The sequence below is a fragment of the Siphateles boraxobius genome, unplaced genomic scaffold (genome assembly GCF_051911475.1).
Source record: "Siphateles boraxobius isolate OS27281-9 unplaced genomic scaffold, OSU_SipBor_1 24, whole genome shotgun sequence".
NCBI classification, from domain to species: Eukaryota; Metazoa; Chordata; class Actinopteri; order Cypriniformes; family Leuciscidae; genus Siphateles; species Siphateles boraxobius.
This window is the reverse complement of record NW_027508855.1, coordinates 3222113-3241730: the sequence shown is the minus strand read 5'-3', so window position 1 is coordinate 3241730 and position 19618 is coordinate 3222113. Positions and strand designations below refer to the sequence as shown.

General features: G+C 43.7%; 1 protein-coding gene across 1 annotated transcript in view; it reads left to right on the top strand.

Moving 5' to 3' along the window:
- adamts15a (ADAM metallopeptidase with thrombospondin type 1 motif, 15a) overlaps window positions 1-19618 on the top strand; it is a 32455-nt gene that overhangs the window by 2221 nt on the left and 10616 nt on the right. The window contains exon 2 of the mRNA XM_077240752.1: window positions 15270-15402. Coding sequence (XP_077096867.1) covers window positions 15270-15402 — 133 coding nt within the window. The remainder of the gene's footprint in view (window positions 1-15269; window positions 15403-19618) is intronic.

The following is a 19618-nucleotide window of genomic DNA, read 5'->3' as shown; positions in this document are numbered from 1 at the left end:
ATATGATTTTTCCTTTAAATTTCAGTTTGTTTTTCATGCAAAACTACCACATGGCTCCAGAAGATTTGGAATATAGTGCGCTAGTATTACTGACCAATTTAATGATCCTTTTATAGTCGATTGTTTTTTGTCAATTTTCAACATAGGCTCACTTTACCTATTGTCGCAAAATTCCAAAACTGTACCTACCTGTACATGCAATTCACTTCCGTTTGCATCTGAAATGAACACTAGTGGCAATAAAACACCAACAACCTTTATTCTGTTTTACGTAAATTGTGATGACGTGCAAATTAAAAGATAATAATCTTTATTGGTTACCTAACCTGTATGAAATTCTGCTTGTTAGTGATAACATCAACTTCCTTCAACTTCACATCTTCCTGCCCTTATTTAACCCCACTGCAGAATAAAAGTTTCTCCTCACAAATAGTGCCTTGTTTCCATTCATTCCAGCTGTTATCAACTGTTTTCAATGACATTGACCAGGGCAACATTAAGGAATGGCTACATAAAGCTTTGCATTCAGTCTCCAGTATGTCAGATTATGCCTTTACTCACACAGAAACTCCTTCTTTGCACCGACTCACCCTTACCAACTCACATGAACTCATTTTAGGCTGTCAGCTGTTTTTTAGGAACACTTGTATGTGTGAAAACAGCTCCAAACACGCCAGATGAGTGCAACCATTGTATCCTCTGGTAATCTACTGCAGTTACACATGACCTGAGTTGGACATCCAGACCAGTTTTGTCTGCCTAGTCTGGATGAGACCTGTAGTGAATCATTCTAAGAGGAGTAAATGTTTTATTGTTTCTTCTCCAAAGGGAACTTATGAAGCATTTTAGCAAGAGAGCACTGTTACTCCCTACATTCTTCCACTCATTATGTTCATTACTCCCTGTGGACAGAGAGAGAGAGAGATTGCTGGGTTTCTCCATGGTCTTGGATGAGTCAAGATGATTTGGAGAGGGGCTAGACTTTTACATCTGTTAACCTACATAAAGGAAAAAGTTTCCAACCTGAGTAGGTTCATTATGCAAGTCTGCATAAATAATACAGAGAGAAATATGATTGAAATGACAAATATCGATCGATAGACAGATGAATAAGGGGATGTGATAGATGAACACTATAGCAGGTATGTGTTGAACATATGGACATACTGCATCTAAAAATGTAGATTCCCTTGACACTTAAATGAAGATTACAGCTTAAAGGAGTAGTTCACTTTTTAAAAAACTTTTGATGATAATTTACGCACCCCCATGTCATCCAAGATGTCCATGTCTTTCTTTCTTCAGTCGAAAAGAAATTAAGGTTTTTGATGAAAACATTAGGATTTTTCTCCATATTATGGACTTCATTGGGTACCAAACGATCCAAGGTCCAAATGACAGTTTCAGTGCAGCTTCAAATGGCTTTAAACGACACCAGACGATGAATAAGGGTCTTATCTTGCGAAACGATCGGTCATTTCAAAAATAAATAAAAAAGTTTAGTTTTATAAGCACAAATGCTCGCCTTGCTCTGTTCTGTGATGCATGTTCGTGACTTTGCTGTTCAAACTCGTTCATCAAAATGAACAAATCTTTTTTCGAGCCATTTCGTTCATTCATCAGAAAATTATGATATAACTATTTCTTTAAGAGTTAAAGGGAGTTTCATACAGGACTTTGGGAGATACACTAATGGGAAGTGTCCAGTTTCGAGGGGAGCTTCCCCTAACCACAGTTGCAGCTGTGAGTGACCTTTACCCCCTCTTTCTCCTCCCACCCCCTTTCAGTATGTTCCTTATTACTAGTATTTAATGAGGAGAATCTGAGAAGAGAGAAAACCTATGTGGACACGATATCTAGGGTGCTGCAGAGCTCCAATACCAGCTGCAGGCTGGAAATCAAATGACATCGGCCTATCTTTTTTATCCACCCTGTTCTGTTGTGATCTATAGGTCACCTATAGATAATTTTCGAGTCACCTTTAAGTCACCTTTATGTAGCACATTTTTTACAATACAGATTGTTTCAAAGCAGCTTTACGGTAGAGATCCACTTTTGCGACACGTCTGAAGCGCGGTGTCGCACGCCTCTCCACATTTGTAAGTTGATGGGCGTTCCTCAAGTTTACCGCTATGGGCGTGGTTTTGACCCAGCGGCCAGTCTAGAACAAAGGCCTCTCGAGAGACTACTTCTATTGGATAGACGCGTCGCGTTTGACGGATTCATTTTCATAAAGATGGGCATCGGCCAGCTTTTTGACGTGCAGCATTTTTCCAAATGAAGCGCCGCCTTCCCGGGATGCTTTGCGGGCGCGTTAAAGTCGCGTGACGTCACCCATAGGAATAAAGCGGAGTGCGGCGCGACTGAAGTGTCGCACGGACAAGTGGATCAGTACCGTTACAGTGATAGTCTTTCTTTACAAAGTGACATTGCCAACTATTTGCCTGGCATGCATAATACAGCATTTTTAGTCTTTTTCACGGATCCGTGTGAACAGGAATCATTTCAATAACGTTGTCATCTGTACAAATGGAAAAAAACCGTTTCCGTTTTCAGTACATCATTCTGTCAAATAATGTAGTTGCATCAAAACCAGCAGTGGATTATTGCATTTTTATTCACCAATTAAATATTATGGCAGAGAGTATGTTTTTTTAAGAAACATTTGTTGCAAGAAACAAGAAAAGTCTCAACATGAGTCATTGTTGGCCAGCCATGCAAAATTACAACAATTCATGTTTAATAAAAACCAGAGCAAGAATTGTAAGGCCACTGTTGAAAGAGAGACTGAGAGTCATGCTATGGCAACATGAAATGTAACCATTACAATAGTGACATAAGATGGATTTACAAAACTTTACATGCAACTTCAGCACATGAACTACAGTTTTAGGACCTTGAGGCAACTAGTATACGGCCAGGTAGTGCAACTGCATTAAGAACAGCGTCACAAGTTTGAGAACTTGTTTCAAAGAATCAGATGACTGTTCTTAGCCTCCCAGAAAATATGTTTACTTATATGTTTAGCCTCCCAGAAAAGGTGTTGTTATTCAATCTACTTTACATCATAATGTTTGCTTTTTGTGTACATCCACTATGCAAACTGCACACCTTCCTGAAGGAATTATTCTTGTTTGTACATACATCTGCATACTCGTATAGCCTACCTGACATTTCATAAAGAGCATTACTGTTATTTTATAATAGATCATTGTGTTATGTATAATTTGGGTAATTTGTAACAGCAAACCAGTTGAAAAGTTTGACTCAACAGTTCATCATGGAGACAGAAAGGCGCATCTGAAGTTTATTTGCATTTGCTAAATGCAGCCTCCATCAAAGGCATTTGTCCACTATTGAATGTGTGGCACTAATGGAAAGTGAAGGATTTGTGCTGATAGCCAATGCATTATACTTTTTAAATAACTTTGGAACTTTTTTCTAAAAGGTAGTATGCAGAATAGTTTCTACAACATAACTTTTTCCCCCCAAATATTTTTGCAGAAAATATAAGAGTAGTACTGGATTGCAGAAATACTACACAGAAAATCTGTCACATAACATGTTAGGGAACAGTAAATGGAATAATTCCTGTGCTTCATGTGCTTCTGAGCTGGTGTCAGGTTATTTGAGAATGTGCTGTCTGATTACTTAGGCTTGCAGTTAAACACTTAAAGGCCCCCTGAAATCAAAATGTAAGTTTTTTAGCTTTTAGTTATGAATATGTTAGCCGTAATGCTATTAATAAGGTGGTGTGTTCCAAAACAATGACAACATTCTCATTTAGAAGGTATAAGCATTCAAAACGTACAGTCTCTCACTTCCACTAAAATGGATCAAGGGTTTTATGACATCCCCGTGGATTTCAGCTTCTCATCACATCTTCTGTCCAATCAAATCTTCACTAGAATCTAAAGCGTCCCACTCTCTATGCTATAAATACTACCTGGCTAAAGTGACCGTTGACACGTCACGGAGCAATATGGGGAGGAGATTTGTGTTCGGTTGCTCAAACGCTCGAGTTTTATTCCTTTTTCCAACTGTACGTTGGTTAAGAATGAAATGGCTAGAATTTATTCACACCTCTACTTATGAATCCAACGTATCATCAGCACTCGGATTTGCTTCGATGGTGCTGTCAAGTACAACTTGTAGTCTGTGAGGTAAACTAAATGCTATTGGCTAATTTGAAAAGGGGGAGGAGCGATTCAATATGTCCCACCTTAGTTTCTTGCTTCAGTGGAATTTATGTCAACGCATCAAACAAAGCTGTGCATTCCAAGGCACTTCAGTGGGCCTTTAAGTGTTTTAATCATATTTGCCAACTTGAAAAACAAAATGCTTTAGTGGGGTCTATAAAAGTTAAACATGTAGGCCTGGTTTCACAGACAAGGCTTAGATTAAGCCAGGACTAAGCCTTAGCTCAATTACTACTATTAAGTAGCTTTTATAAATGTGTCTTAGAAAAGAATACGAGTGTGCATCTTAAAGGGGTGGTAATTCCCTTTTCACAAGATGATCTCTGATGTCCCCAGAGTGTGTATGTGAAAATTTAGCTCAAAATACCTCACAGATATTTTTATATAGCATGTTAAAGTTTATGTCACTTTTTGAGGGTGAGCAAAAACGCCTCGTTTCGTGTTTGTCCCTTTAAATGCAAATGAGCTGCTGCTCCCAGCACAGGGGGCTTCGATTACCTCACACAGACATGAATTGAAAATTTCAAAAACTTTGAGTCAGAAAGATGGAGAGACTCAAGAAGAAGTGACAACATGTAGACAACATTTCTGAATGGTTAGTTGATGAATTTATGTAGCTTATGTGTAGTTATCTTCTTGATAATCTATAAATCATGTTCCGGGGCAGGGTTTATGTAAATATTGGTGTAAGTGATGTCACTAACCCTGGAGGAATGTCGTGTAATCCCTACCAGCCATTTGTTGTATTCCTTAAAAAGCAATTTCTTTAAAAGAAAAAAATCTTCCTTCGCTTTGAACTTTGAGCGTTGTAACTTTGCAGATGTTGTTTATGCTCAAACAGCAACATTTCACACTAGCTAAAGTTAGAAAAGTGAAATCATAATCAACCACCTCTTTAAAACAAAACAATGGCACTGACATATTTTAAGATGCAAATGTACAAGATCTATGCATTTGATATAAACTTTTTATATCTTTTAAGACTTAACAGTTGTATTATCCTGTGGCTCCTTCTAGTGGGCAAAATTAATATCACAGCTTAGAATTTGCCACCTCCAGAGCATCATAAATTTATGAAACTCATGAAATTCAGCTTGTTTGCTCAAATTTGTTCTCTGCGTCATTTAACACTAAAGAAAAGATTGAATGTTTATCAAATGTCTAATATCAGTTTTTATTTATATTTTATATATTATATACTAATATCACTTTTTTATATTTAAAGATCACAAGAAAACTTTTGTTGTCGAGGTCACAAGAACATTAGGTTGAGATCATGAGAAAACAAGAAATAAAAAATAATAATGCATGGCCTCTTATGGCTTCCATTGTTAAAGTTACTAGCATCAAACATTTGCACAATCCTACATCTGCCTTTTCAGCTATGTTCCTTAGTTGGCAAACTAAAAGTAACCAACAGCCTTGGGCTACATAGGCCCATCTCATATTTTTATTTAACAACATATTTGGTTTGAAAATGATCACTAGCTTGGAGCTTGTTGACTGCCATGTGAGCTTGTTTTTTGCAGTCTGTGTGGTTCTCAAGTTCGTCACATGGTGCGATTCAATGAGAAACTCTTTTATTGAGCTTTTTGGTGTCATGGTTGTCAAAAACAGGACGGAAGCAATCGCAGGTCAAACTCAGTTCTTTATTGAACAATGAAAAGCTAGACAGGAACACGGGTGTGGACTGGTGACGCAGGGACCTCGATGGTCGAAGACGAACCCGTGAAGTGCAGTGAAAACCCAAACGACAATCCAACGAAGAGACGACGACGAATCCAACAGGAACACCACACGGAGAGACAAACATCCAACGAATCCAACAGGAACACCACACGGAGAGACAACATCCAAGAGACAACATCCAAGAGACAACATCCAACGATCTGACAAAGGAGATGAGAGAACTGTGAGAATATATGGTGAGATGAGATCGGCTGCAGCTGGTGATGTGATGACGATCAGCTGGAGCGGATCAAGGAATGACACTCATTCACGCCCACTACACACGTGCTTTCATACAACAACATAAACACGAGACGAGAAGGAAGCAATGAACTTGTATACCGTGACAGTACCCCCTCTCCTAGGAACGCCTCCTGGCGTTCCCAGACTCCCTTACCTGTCGATTGAAATCATCGATCAGAGAGTGATCCAGGATGTCTCTAGCCGGAACCCAACTTCTCTCCTCCGGACCGTAACCTTCCCAGTCCACCAAGTACTGAAATCCACGTCCCCTCCGTCTAGAATCCAGAATGCGATTTACCGAATAGGTGGTCTCCCCATCTACGAGACGCGGCGGGGGGGGAACCGGGACTGGCGGATTAATGCGAGCATGAAACACGGGCTTGATTTTTGAAACATGGAAAACGGGGTGAACCCTCCTGTACGCTGGAGGTAAACTAAGGCGGACTGTCACCGGACTAATGATCTTGGTGACAGTGAACGGGCCAATGAATTTGGGGGCAAGCTTATTAGAGACGGATCGGAGAGGAATGTTCTTAGTTGAAAGCCACACTTTTTGACCAACGACGTATACGGGAGGCTTCGACCGGTGGCGATCGGCCTTAGCCTTGGTGCGCGCCCCCACTTGGAGTAGAGCCTCACGGGCTCTAGTCCAAGTGCGGTGACACCTCTGGATTAAGGCGTGAGCGGAGGGGACCGCGACCTCGGATTCCAGACTAGGAAAAATAGGTGGCTGGTAACCTAAACTACACTCAAACGGAGATAGGCCCGTAGCCGACACTGGTAACGTATTGTGGGCGTACTCCACCATGGAAATCTGTTGACTCCAAGAGGAAGGATTCTTAGAAACCAAACATCGCAACACCCTTTCCAGATCTTGGTTGGCTCTCTCGGTCTGACCATTGCTCTGGGGGTGGAACCCTGAGGACAGACTAACTGTCGCCCCCAGTAACTTACAAAATTCTTGCCAAAATTTGGACACAAACTGGGGTCCTCTGTCAGAGACCACGTCCATCGGGAGGCCATGTAAGCGAAAGACGTGGTCAATGACTGTCAACGCTGTCTCCTTAGCTGAGGGTAATTTGGGTAAGGGAATGAAATGAGCCGCCTTCGAGAACCGGTCCACCACAGTCAAAACGACTGTGTTGCCCTGGGAGGGCGGGAGGGCGGTGACAAAATCTAGAGCGATATGGGACCAGGGTCTCGAAGGGACAGGCAGCGGTTGAAGGAGCCCATCAGGCGGACGATTGGAAGTCTTACCAGTGGCACAGACCGAGCAAGCCAAAACAAAACTGTGGATGTCACGAGCCATAAGTGGCCACCAAAATCGTTGCTTGACTAAAAACTTAGTACGATTAACTCCTGGATGACAAGCCACGTTGGAGCAATGACCCCACTGTATAACGTCGGACCGTAATCCCTCCGGCACAAATAAGCGATTCGGTGGGCAACCGGGCGGAGGCATTACCCCTTCTAAGGCCGTCTTGACCTTCGATTCGATCTCCCATACGAGTGTGGAAACAAATAGGGTTTCCGGTAAAATGCACTCGGGAGTAGACGGGCGTTCGGAACGATCAAAAATGCGAGATAAAGAGTCGGGTTTGATGTTCTTAGAACCCGGGCGGTACGAGAGAGAAAAATCAAAGCGACCGAAAAAAAGTGCCCACCGAGCCTGCCTGGAGTTCAATCTTTTGGCGGTTCTGATGTACTCTAGATTCTTGTGATCGGTCCAGACGATAAAAGGAACCCCCGCACCTTCTAACCAATGACGCCATTCCTCCAACGCTAACTTGACTGCCAACAACTCCCTGTTACCAATGTCGTAATTGCGTTCGGCTGGGGATAATCGATGAGAAAAAAACGCGCAAGGATGCATCTTATCGTCTGCGGGCGAACGCTGGGACAGGACTGCTCCTACCCCCACCTCTGATGCGTCGACCTCCACCACGAACTGACGTGAAGAATCAGGGGCAACGAGGATGGGAGCTGAAACAAAGCGGCTCTTGAGTTTGGCAAACACAGCCTCGGCTGTATCTGACCACCTGAACGGAGTTCTGGGGGAGGTCAAGGCAGTCAGAGGTGCGGCTAGTTGGCTGAAGTTGCGAATGAAACGCCGATAGAAGTTGGCGAACCCCAGAAACCTCTGCAGGGCCTTACGGGAATCTGGACTTGGCCACTCTACCACAGCCTTAACCTTCTCAGGGTCCACACGCATTCCCTCAGACGAAATGATGTATCCTAGAAAAGGAACAGACTGTGCATGAAAATCGCATTTCTCCGCCTTGACAAAAAGCCCATTCTCTAGCAACCTCTGAAGCACTCGTCGAACGTGTTGCACATGTTCCTGGAGAGACGAGGAAAATATCAATATGTCATCCAGGTAAACATATATGAACTGATCTATCATGTCTCGCAACACGTCATTGACCAGTGCCTGGAAGACTGCTGGGGAGTTGGACAGCCCGAAAGGCATGACCAAGTATTCAAAGTGCCCCCTGGGGGTGTTAAAGGCAGTCTTCCATTCATCCCCCTCCCTAATGCGAACCAGATGATAAGCGTTACGCAAGTCCAATTTCGTGAAAACAGACGCTCCCTGCAACCTCTCGAAGGCTGAAGACATTAACGGCAAAGGATAAGTATTCTTTACCGTGATGTTATTCAGCCCCCGGTAGTCAATACAAGGTCGCAGAGACCCGTCCTTCTTTCCCACAAAAAAGAACCCCGCCCCCGCCGGAGAAGAGGAAGGACGGATGAAACTGGTTGCCAGAGAATCAGAAATATATTTCTCCATAGCCTCCCTCTCCGGATTGGAAAGCGAATATAACTTGCCCTTAGGCGGAGACTTACCTGGCAGTAAATCTATGGCACAGTCATAGGGACGATGCGGAGGAAGAGAAGCAGCCCGAGACTTACTGAACACTTCCTTCAGATCGTGGTACTCCTCGGGCACGTTAGACAAGTCCCCTGCCTCCTCCTGTAACACAAAAACAGGCACAGACGGACAAGCAGACATCAGACAAGACTTATGACATTCCTTGCTCCACTCCAGAATAGCTCTTTGCTGCCAGTCCACACGAGGGTTGTGATGAATGAGCCAGGGGTGTCCAAGAACTACAGGTGCCAGGGGGGAATCCAGTATATAAAAAAAAATAGTTTCTGAGTGATTGCCTGAGGTGATGAGTGTGATGTTTTCGGTGATGAGCGAGATGATGGGAAGTTCTTGACCATTTAATGCGTGTACTGCAATCCTCTGTGTGAGTGGTTTAAGGGGAATCTGAAGTCTATGTGCAAAAGTACTGTCCATAAAATTACCCTCAGCCCCGGAGTCCAGAAGTGCTTGACAGTCGTGCTGGTGAATTGACCATCTCAGTCTTACCGGAAGGAGGGTAGATGTGGATGAGGTCTTCTCGGCGGAGATCCCACCCGATAGTAGCCTCATACTTACTATCGGGCTTGGCCTTTTACCGGGCAGTTGTAGGCAAAATGTCCCGAACCTCCACAGTATAGGCAGAGGCCCTGGGACCTCCGCCTTTCCCTCTCCTCCCGGGAAAGCCGAGCTCGACCCACCTGCATGGGTTCGTGATCGAAGACTGGGCTGACCACGTCCCTGCCACTGGACCGTTGACCCTCTGCTCCAGCTGGAGACCAAATGGACGGTGCTCTTCCCCCGACTCTGGTGATGCGAGCGTCCACCCTCAGAGCGAGCTCGACGAGTCCATTCATCGTCGTGGGGAGGTCCAGGGCGTAGATCTCCCTCTGGACGCGGTCAGCCAACCCATGCAGGAACATGTCCCACTGCGCCGCCTCGTTCCACTGGCTTTCGGCCGCCAGGGTGCGGAACTCGATCGAATAGTCCGAGACCGACCTGTCACCCTGACGGAGGCCGGCCAACACCCTGGCAGCCTCTCTCCCCGCGACGGCCCGATCGAACACCCGTCTCATCTCTGAGGAGAGTGCCTGGAACGAGGCACAGCAAGGGTCTTGATTTTCCCACACCGCTGTCCCCCATAACGCCGCCTTTCCGGTCAACAAAGTAATGACAAATGCCACCTTGGCTGGCTCATTATTGAAAGTTCTCGGTTGCAGTGCAAAATGCATGGCACAACGTGTCAGAAATGCTCTGCAGTAAGCAGACTCACCAGCGTATGATTCTGGAACAGGTAGGCGTGGCTCTGATGTCGTAGCGATCGCTGGTGGTGTGGGGGGAACAGCTGGTGTGGGTGGCGCAGCGGGAGCACGAAGTAATTGGATCTGCTGGGTGAGCTCGGACACCTGCGTCACCAAAGCTTGTACCGCACGACCCGTGTCCCCTAAATTCCTCTCCTGAGAATCCATTCTTCTCGCGCTGTGCTGAAGGAATTCCTCCAACGAGGTCGGCGAACCTGCTGCTTCCATAGCAGGGTCAGATCGTTCTGTCATGGTTGTCAAAAACAGGACGGAAGCAATCGCAGGTCAAACTCAGTTCTTTATTGAACAATGAAAAGCTAGACAGGAACACGGGTGTGGACTGGTGACGCAGGGACCTCGATGGTCGAAGACGAACCCGTGAAGTGCAGTGAAAACCCAAACGACAATCCAACGAAGAGACGACGACGAATCCAACAGGAACACCACACGGAGAGACAAACATCCAACGAATCCAACAGGAACACCACACGGAGAGACAACATCCAAGAGACAACATCCAAGAGACAACATCCAACGATCTGACAAAGGAGATGAGAGAACTGTGAGAATATATGGTGAGATGAGATCGGCTGCAGCTGGTGATGTGATGACGATCAGCTGGAGCGGATCAAGGAATGACACTCATTCACGCCCACTACACACGTGCTTTCATACAACAACATAAACACGAGACGAGAAGGAAGCAATGAACTTGTATACCGTGACATTTGGGCAGTAGAGAATTTTGGAACAAAATGAAACAACAACAAGATGGCGAAAACTAAATACCTCAAATAATAATTGGGAAATACACTGTTGCAATCATTAGAAAAATCATCTTAATTTTGTATTTTTGAAGCACTAAAATTTGATTGCTATGTAGCCTGTATTTAATTATGCGCTTGTTTGCACAGACACTCTGCTGGAAGTGTACATCTACTTGGGTTGCTAACCATATAACCACTATTGCCCTGCAGGGGTAGAGTTAAATAGTTTATCAGAGAAAGTACAACAATGATCTAGATAGAAAGTGCGAAGGAAGGCAAGAGTTAGTGAGAGAGGGAAAAGAGAGAGAAATGCACATATGGAACAGTTTGGATTTTATAAAGGCATAATGAAAGTCGTATGTTTGCAATGTTGGATGCCAATTGGGTCAGCGCTGCTTGTGGAGAGTATGGACAAACCCACCCCCCACCCCTTCCCTGTTTTGCTGAGGACAAAAAGATTTCTGGCCAAACATGACTTGAAATGACTTGGAAGTCTCTGTTCTCGCTGCTTATCTAACCTTGTGAGAGCACTGGACCTAGCTTGACCAGGACCTGAAAAAGATTTTGTTTCCTCCACCTGGCACAGGCAGATGGCTAGAATCCAGTGAGAAAGCCCATACCTTATTTTATTACCAAAGCATGTCATCGGGCACTTGGAGTCTGAACTGAGGGTATAACTCAATGGTGTAACATGAAACTGATCAGATAATATCTTAAATGGTTTTTGATAAATATTGCATATAAAAAACTAAACCTTTCACCTCATTTGCTCGTTTCTTCATATTTCAACCAGCAGTCCAAACAGATTTTAGATCCTGGTCACACAAGTACAAGTTTTTCAGAACAGGGATCTGGCCTACAGTGTTTGTAATTTTTAATTAGATGTTTCATCTATTTCCACTGAACTTAAACTCATTTTTCCCTGAATGTTTGTTTGTAATAGATTGTGTATAGCAGTCTACTTTGTGGACTACATATGACCAAAGTAATGACCTTAACACCATAATTGTGAATGACTACAATTGTTCATGTTCTTTAGTAATCCAATCAACAAACCGTCTGCTTTCAGATTGTTTGTGTATACTTGTAACTAGAGCAGCGTGGCTAATTTAATCACCAATGTGAAGTTAAAAACCCTTTTGCATAGAAAAGCTGGTGTTGAGATAGTGGAGAATGGAATGATTTAGAAAAAGAGGTCACACCTTTCCTGTTACATGCATTTGTGGGAAGAGGCCATGTAGCCTTCATGTAATAATGGGCTGCATTTGTTTTTCAACTTTGCTGTATTTTCATCTTGAGTGTAGAGTCAGGTCATACAGAAAGGTAGGGGGCATGCTGAAAGATTTTTACAATTGGTCGTGAAAGAAGCCTGTTAGGGTGTGGGTTAGGGTTAGGGTTTAGTCAGAGCCCTTCTAACGGAGAGCCTTGGCAATTCCTATTAGCCCCATTGTATCATCTTGGTTGCAGTTCCATTAGAATTCCACTGGAGGTGATCACGGGCGAGTGTAGAATGAATGGGAGTCTATGGAGCTAGACGGCTAAATGTATCCCTTTCTCCTGCTTGTCGTTGAATCAACGTAGGTTTTATTGTTGATTCCGCAAGTTCAATATAGATTATAGTCCAAAAGTCGAATGAACGAGTACTTATGTCCTTTAGATTTCTTACAGGTTAGGTCGTTGTTGGCCGGAACACGCTAGCATTCTGCTATTATGTGACGTCATCACATTTTTGAACGGATTTTTAGAACAGATAAGTGAACTTAAAAATGCAATTTTCAGCTGAGTGTATTATCTTAGCCCCCCTTTTGAATGCAACTTTCAAATGACTTGACAAAAAATTACACCCTGAGAAAAGTGGATTTCTGGGGGTGAAACCCCATAGACTCCCATTCATTCTGCACTCGGAGCACCCCCGCATGGACAGAGACGTGTTACTGCAGCCAGTCCAGAAACCGGAAGTATCCACAGTGCCAATTCTCTTCTATTAGACATTCTCTGGTTTAGTTTCTGTTGTAGCATTGTGTAACTTTTTGCACGCCCATTATGACCCGCAGCTACCCCTGTCTCTGTCTCACAGATTAGCTGTCACACAAAATGATGACTGAAGAATACACTCCCAACCACTTTATTTCTGGCAGATGCCTGACTAGAGGGAAGTTCTTTGACCTGTTGAATGTTTGAGTGAGGCTGCTATCGTCAGAAGGTCTAAAAAGATTCAGGGGACTTTGTTTATGATTAGCCCCATGATGACCATTGGGAGTTAGCAGCTGGATTCTCATACATCACGAAATATAGAGAAGATGTGAGAACTAGGTCATATAAAAAATGAGAGAGACCAGAAGAACCCCCCTGTCCTTATAAGCTGTCTTAAACTTTAATATAAATGACTAACAATTTTATGTTTATGTATAAATACAGGTATATGTTGCTCTCACTGATTTGTGACAATGCTTAGACAATGCAATTTATTTTGTGGTCAAAGCTATCAGAGCAAAAGTTGAGTGTTAAAGGAGTCTCTTTTAAATGTGGTGAAGCTTCTGTTCCCTTTAAGCATGTTGCAGCCAGAAAGGAACTCTACTTTTAATGCTTAGGTTACGACCGCAGTCAGTGTTAGTCCTCTTTTGGGAGTTGGTATAGGGTGTTGCAGCATGGAATAAGTTTGACCATCAAACCTGCTATTATGATGTTTAGTCAGTAGGGCTCAACAGATATTTTGAGAAAATTCATATAACACAAAATAGGTCAGTTGGAAATTCCTTTGGACTGAGAAATTATATTTTACAACATTAAAAATAAGAGATTTTTAGGGTATCTGAAATATTTTCATGTCAATCAAAAGCACATTCCTCTAGCTTATTTCTTATTTTTCCACCCACTTTCATTTTCATTATGCTAGTGTGATTCTTCAGTTACATTTACCTGCATATTAGTGCTGTCCGAAAGGTTTTTTTCTTTTTATTATCACTAATATTATAACTTTACACCAGGATTTATGCACCAATGATTGAAACCCAGCCTGATCTCATGAAATGCGTCTCTATATGACGCATGAAATGTATTGTATTTATCCAAGGGGGTAATCCATCAGCCGGAAGTTGAAGCCTCGCGGGAGCCGCCATTGTAGCAGAACTTCACCTGCTGTTAGCATTCCATTGACTCCCATTCATTTTGGCGTCACTTTGACAGCGAATAACTTTACATCTGAGGCATCCAAAGACTTCATTTGTCCATTATATATTTCTAAATAAACACGACAATGTATAAAAGGCTCCATTACTTTGTATCTTACGTTATGGCCCCGTAGAAGCCGTTTTTGTTAAAAACAGGCTAACGATTGCGTCATAACCACGCGACTTTTTGTCGCACAATAGAGACATTACCGTATAGACAGGAGGAGAAGCTCGCAGGCAATCGTGGGGACGTCCCGTCAAGGGAGAAGCCCATAGATAATGAGTCCATAAAAGCAACGGGACAAAATATTTCAACAACGTTTTTGGGGAATTGGAAATAATTCGGTATGTGGCAAGTGAATACATATGAAGTGATTAACGTTGGCAATTTTCACGCACAGCTACTAGATTTACGTCTGTCAGACAGGTTGCTCACGTCATCAAGCTTAGTTTGAGTCGGTTTGAGTCTGCGCGTCAGGAACGGAAGTGCTAAAAAATCGCTAAAAATGGGCTCCAACTGTCTCAACTGAGTTCCAATGAGATGGCTCTGTCCACTTCTTATACTGTCTATGTATTTATCGTGCAATTTATACGCGCAAATGAGTTTATACTAATACGCACGTACCCCACACCACTAATCCTACCCAAGGGGTTTACAGTGCGTATATCATATGCACGTAAAAACTAATTTTTGTGTATAAATTGCATGATAAATACAATGTGTGCAAAGAGATGCATTTCATGAGATTGGGTTGTTGAAACCACATGCCATTGCGTGACACTGCCTAGCATCCTCAGCAATTTTCATATTTACTGAAGGATAATTGTACTTAAAAAATAATAATTTTAAATTGCACACCCTTGTATGGGTTAAATATGCGAAAATGTAATTTCTACTCAAATTGCCTTGTAATGACAAATCAAATTAGAATTTACAATGTGTTAAAAAATTCAGATAAGGATAATGACCACAATTTTTTGTTGTTTTTCTGATCTAGGACCTGTGTGGAGCCTCAACATGTGACACACTAGGTATGGCAGATGTTGGCACCATGTGTGATCCCAAGAGAAGTTGTTCTGTGATTGAAGATGATGGGTTGCCCTCTGCCTTCACTACTGCCCATGAGCTTGGTAAGAGTAAACAGATGTATAAAAGCGCAACAGTAGGGTTGTGGTTATTAAAATCCCATTCATTTTCTCCATTGAGCGCTCGAGTTTCATTCAGTGTTACAACAGTACGTTGGTTAAGAATGAAATGGCTAGAATTTATTCACACCTCTACTATTGAATCCAAAGTATCATCAGCGCTCGGATTCGCTTCCATGGTGCTGTCAAGTATGAATTGCAGTCTGTGAGATAAATTAAACGCTATTGGCTATTTGTAAAGGGGGAGGAGCCATTCAATATGTCCCGCCTTAGCTTCCTGCTTCAGTGGAAATTATGTCAATGCATCAAACAAAGCTATGTGTTCCAAGGCACTTCAGTGGGCCTTTAAGCTTCAAGATTGTTAAACAGGGATGTATGCTTCACACAAGTCAGTGTGATTGACTTCAATATAAAAGTATTAAAATAGCAAAATGGTCTATGAAAAAACTACATTACCCATAATCCCTGGCTCTCCCGTAACTATTTGACTCATTAGCAGTTTGACACTGCTGGCAGATGTTGTAACTACAACATCAAAGCTTGTTTCCCTTTCAAGGGAACTCCACACTGTGTCTGATGTCGACGCTATGGGGAACGCCTCAGCTTGACTGCATCTGAAGCATGTGTGATTGGCGCAACATCAATCTGTGACATATGACGGCGTACAGTGGAAGCTATTAAGAATACTCAGAACAATGCAGCATTAGCTTCTGTGTCTTCAGCAAGAAGGGGGTGGATCTTGTGACCATCGAGGCAGGGGATTTAGCGGATTCACCACCTCTATCCCCTGCTTACGAGGAGCTAGTGGAGGTTGTTACACTGACAGTGGCCAAGTTAAACATCGATTGGCTGGCTGAGAAACAAGAATCGGATCGTAAGATCAAGCTGGATGAGCGCTTCCTGCCCAGTAAAACTCAACCTCCACGTCGGGCCTGCCTTTCTGTCAAGACCTCCACACCGAGGTGTTGAGGTCCAGGGAAAAGCCCTTCTCCTCACGTATATCCAGCCCCACTATCTCTAACTACGCTTTGTTTGGAGGATGAGGGAGCATGGCTATGGAGCGAGGCCCAGGATTGAAGAGACACTGGCATGCTATCTCTCCCCTGAGGCTGCATCGTCCCTCATGGCCCCGACCCTGCCCACCAAACCCTGTAGAACAACATTGTCTCTGGTAGGCAAGGCTTACATGGCAGCAGGTCAGGCTAGTGCATGCCTTCACACAATGGCCATACTTCAGGCATACCAGGCCGACCTGCTAAAGGACCTTGATGAAGGTGAGGGGGTTGGGTATTATACGATTAAAGGGGCCACCAAGGAGACGGCATGGGTTTACATGGGTTTTCCACGAGCAGTGGTTTCCAGTGAACGCATGTCTCAGAATCCGTCCGGTATCATTGTGGTCGCTCTCTACAGTTGAGCCCCTTATGGGCATTGGACCTATCCCGTCAAAATGCACTGGAGGTCAGTCTCGTGAGCAGGTTTGGTTCTCACCCTCCAAGATTCAACAGGGTGTTATCTATGGTAGTGGGCCCGGAGCAGGCTCAGTGAGAGGGATTCCCAGTATCGGGTACTTTCTTTCAGCTTAGCATTATCCCCTCGCACCTTTACAAAGTGCATGGATGCAGCTCTGGCTCCTCTCAGACTCCAGCGCACCCGTGTGTTCAATCCAAGCGGCAACCTCCCTGTCTCTCTCTTGAAACCAACACGGAAGGGAATTAAACTGCAATTCATCGACTGCCCGCCTGAGGCTGGCAGCAAAAGTGAGTCAAATCTGTATCTGACCCCAAGTTAAAAAAATATTTTTACAGCTTGGTGTTTAAAGTTGTTATGGTCTATATATTTTGACCTTCATGACAACTGTGAGGGGGGTGAATTTTTTTAGAACTCATCCGTTTAAATTATATTAAACCTTAAAATGCTGCATAATCAAGGGCGTTGCCACTTGATTGACAGGTGGATTGCCACTGCTGTCACTAGCCGTTTGTCTGCTCTCTGTCTGTTGGCCATCACGTCACCTCAGCTAATCCCAGCTGCTGAACTTGCCATCTCTGCTGTGTTTGTACTTTTTTCTGGATTATTTAAAACAATTTAATACACGTCTTATTCCTTCGCCCACGCCGTTGGATTCCGTTGTTGTCGAGTATCGAGAGAACAACCGGCGCTGTTTTTCAGTTGTTTTCTTCTGTGAACATGCACTCATGGATGTCTGACGATTTTGTTGCTTTTTGAAGTTCAGATTTAGTGTTCAATAAAAAGTACCGTCAGATGAAATCCTGCAGGTGTCAGTGCTTTCTCTCCATCCCTTAAATGAGCGCGGATTTCTAGTGCATTTACTTGAACTTAATATCTATCAGAATTTAAAATGGACTGAATAAAGCTCTCTACGAACTTAATGTGCGGTGCCGCGCTGACTGACATGTATGTGCATGAATCACTGTCACACACACGCTCAGAGCAAGTATTGTAAGTTACTGCATGATAATACATTTTTAACTAGCAGAATAATAATGCATGACAATACACATAGTCTCACGTTTAGTTATGTCTTATGGACTTTTTTAGGACTAGTTTGGGACTTGGTAACCATGCAGGCATGGCTGTCTCCTGCTCGTATATAGTAATTTCTCTCAACAGTGAACAAAATCAGGCTAGGCCAGGCCATCATGGTCAAACAGTTGAAAAAGCTGTTGGGACTCATGCCAGCTCCGCCCAATGTGATTCTTTTGGCCTTCTTTGCATTAGACTATTGCAGCGGTGGCTCAAGACCTAGGGGTTTTTCCCCAAGGGGCAACCCATTTTGCATTATCAAGGTTAGGCACAGATGCCTTCGTTCCTTGATGATGTGAAAGAAATCTTGGTTTCTGTCCCAGCCATCCTGTCGAGGCAGAGGCTGAGGCCCGGGAATGGAGACTCGACCCTGAGGTGGTGGAGTATATTTGGGAAAAGTTTGGACGGGTGGAATTGGACCTGTTTGCTTCTCAAGAAACTTCACACTGTCTGCTCTGGTTCTCTCTGATCCATTTAGCTCCTCTGGGACTGGATACCATGGTACAGACATGGCTGAGGCTACACCTGTACGCTTTTCTCCTTATCGCTCTGCTCCTAGGAGTTATAGAGAGTTCGCTAGGACGGGGTCAGTCTACTAGTAGCCCCTTTCTGGCCGGACCAAGTGTGGGCAGCTCTCCTTGGAAGATTCCAGTCAGGAGGGATCTTCTGTTGTAGACCGGGGGCAAAATCTACCACCCCGGGAGATGTAGAAGCTTTGAGTTTGGCCCCTGAGCTATGGCCTCTCAGCTAAGGTTTTTGAGACCATCCTAAACTCTAGAGCTCCCTAAAGTGGAGAGTCTTCACATTATGGTGCAGAGAATGCCAGTTTGACTCAGTTAACTGCCCAGTGGATTCAGTGCCAGAGTTCCTTTAGGATTGTTTTTCTACATGGCGGCGATAGCTGCCTTACACAAATGTTAGGTAATGGATCTTTAGCGAGACACCATTTATTAACCCATTTCCTTCATGGTGAGGTCTGCAGTTCACGTTAGAGTTCCAGCCTGGGATTTGGCTGTTGTTCTGGAAGGGTTGTCCCAGGCATCCTTCGAGCCCCTGGACTCAATTTCAGAGAAATTCCTAGCACTAAAAATGGCATTTATGTTGGCTATTACATCCCTTAAGAGGGTAGGAGATTTGCAGGCCCTGTCAGTTGCCTCCCCCTGCCTAAAATTTGCTACGGGTAGGGTAAAGCCATCTTACACCCAAGACCGGGCTGCGTGCCCAAAGTACGCACGAATATAGCATATCATACGACCTTGCTGGCCTTGCATCCTCCTCCTTTCGTGTTGGTGGACCAAGAGAAGCTCAATCTGCTTTGCCCAGTTAAGGGCCATAAGACTTACGTCCATGGACTGCCCAGGGCCGTAACACGTGACCAGCTGCTGGTTTGATTGGGTTCACCCAGACAGGGTTCACCAGCTGAAATATTGATTTAATACATTGTGCACAATATCACTGACTCACACTCAAAACAATTTTCCTTAAATAGTATTCAGATTCTATCTCCCAGCACAAACATAATGTTTCAATAACATGCCTATTGCATCGTCACTTATTTTATTTCAAGCTGCTGAAATCACTTGTGAAATCTGAATGCTTGCCAATGCCAACCCTACAAAACATGTGGAGCTAGAACCAGTAATTTCAGTATCCA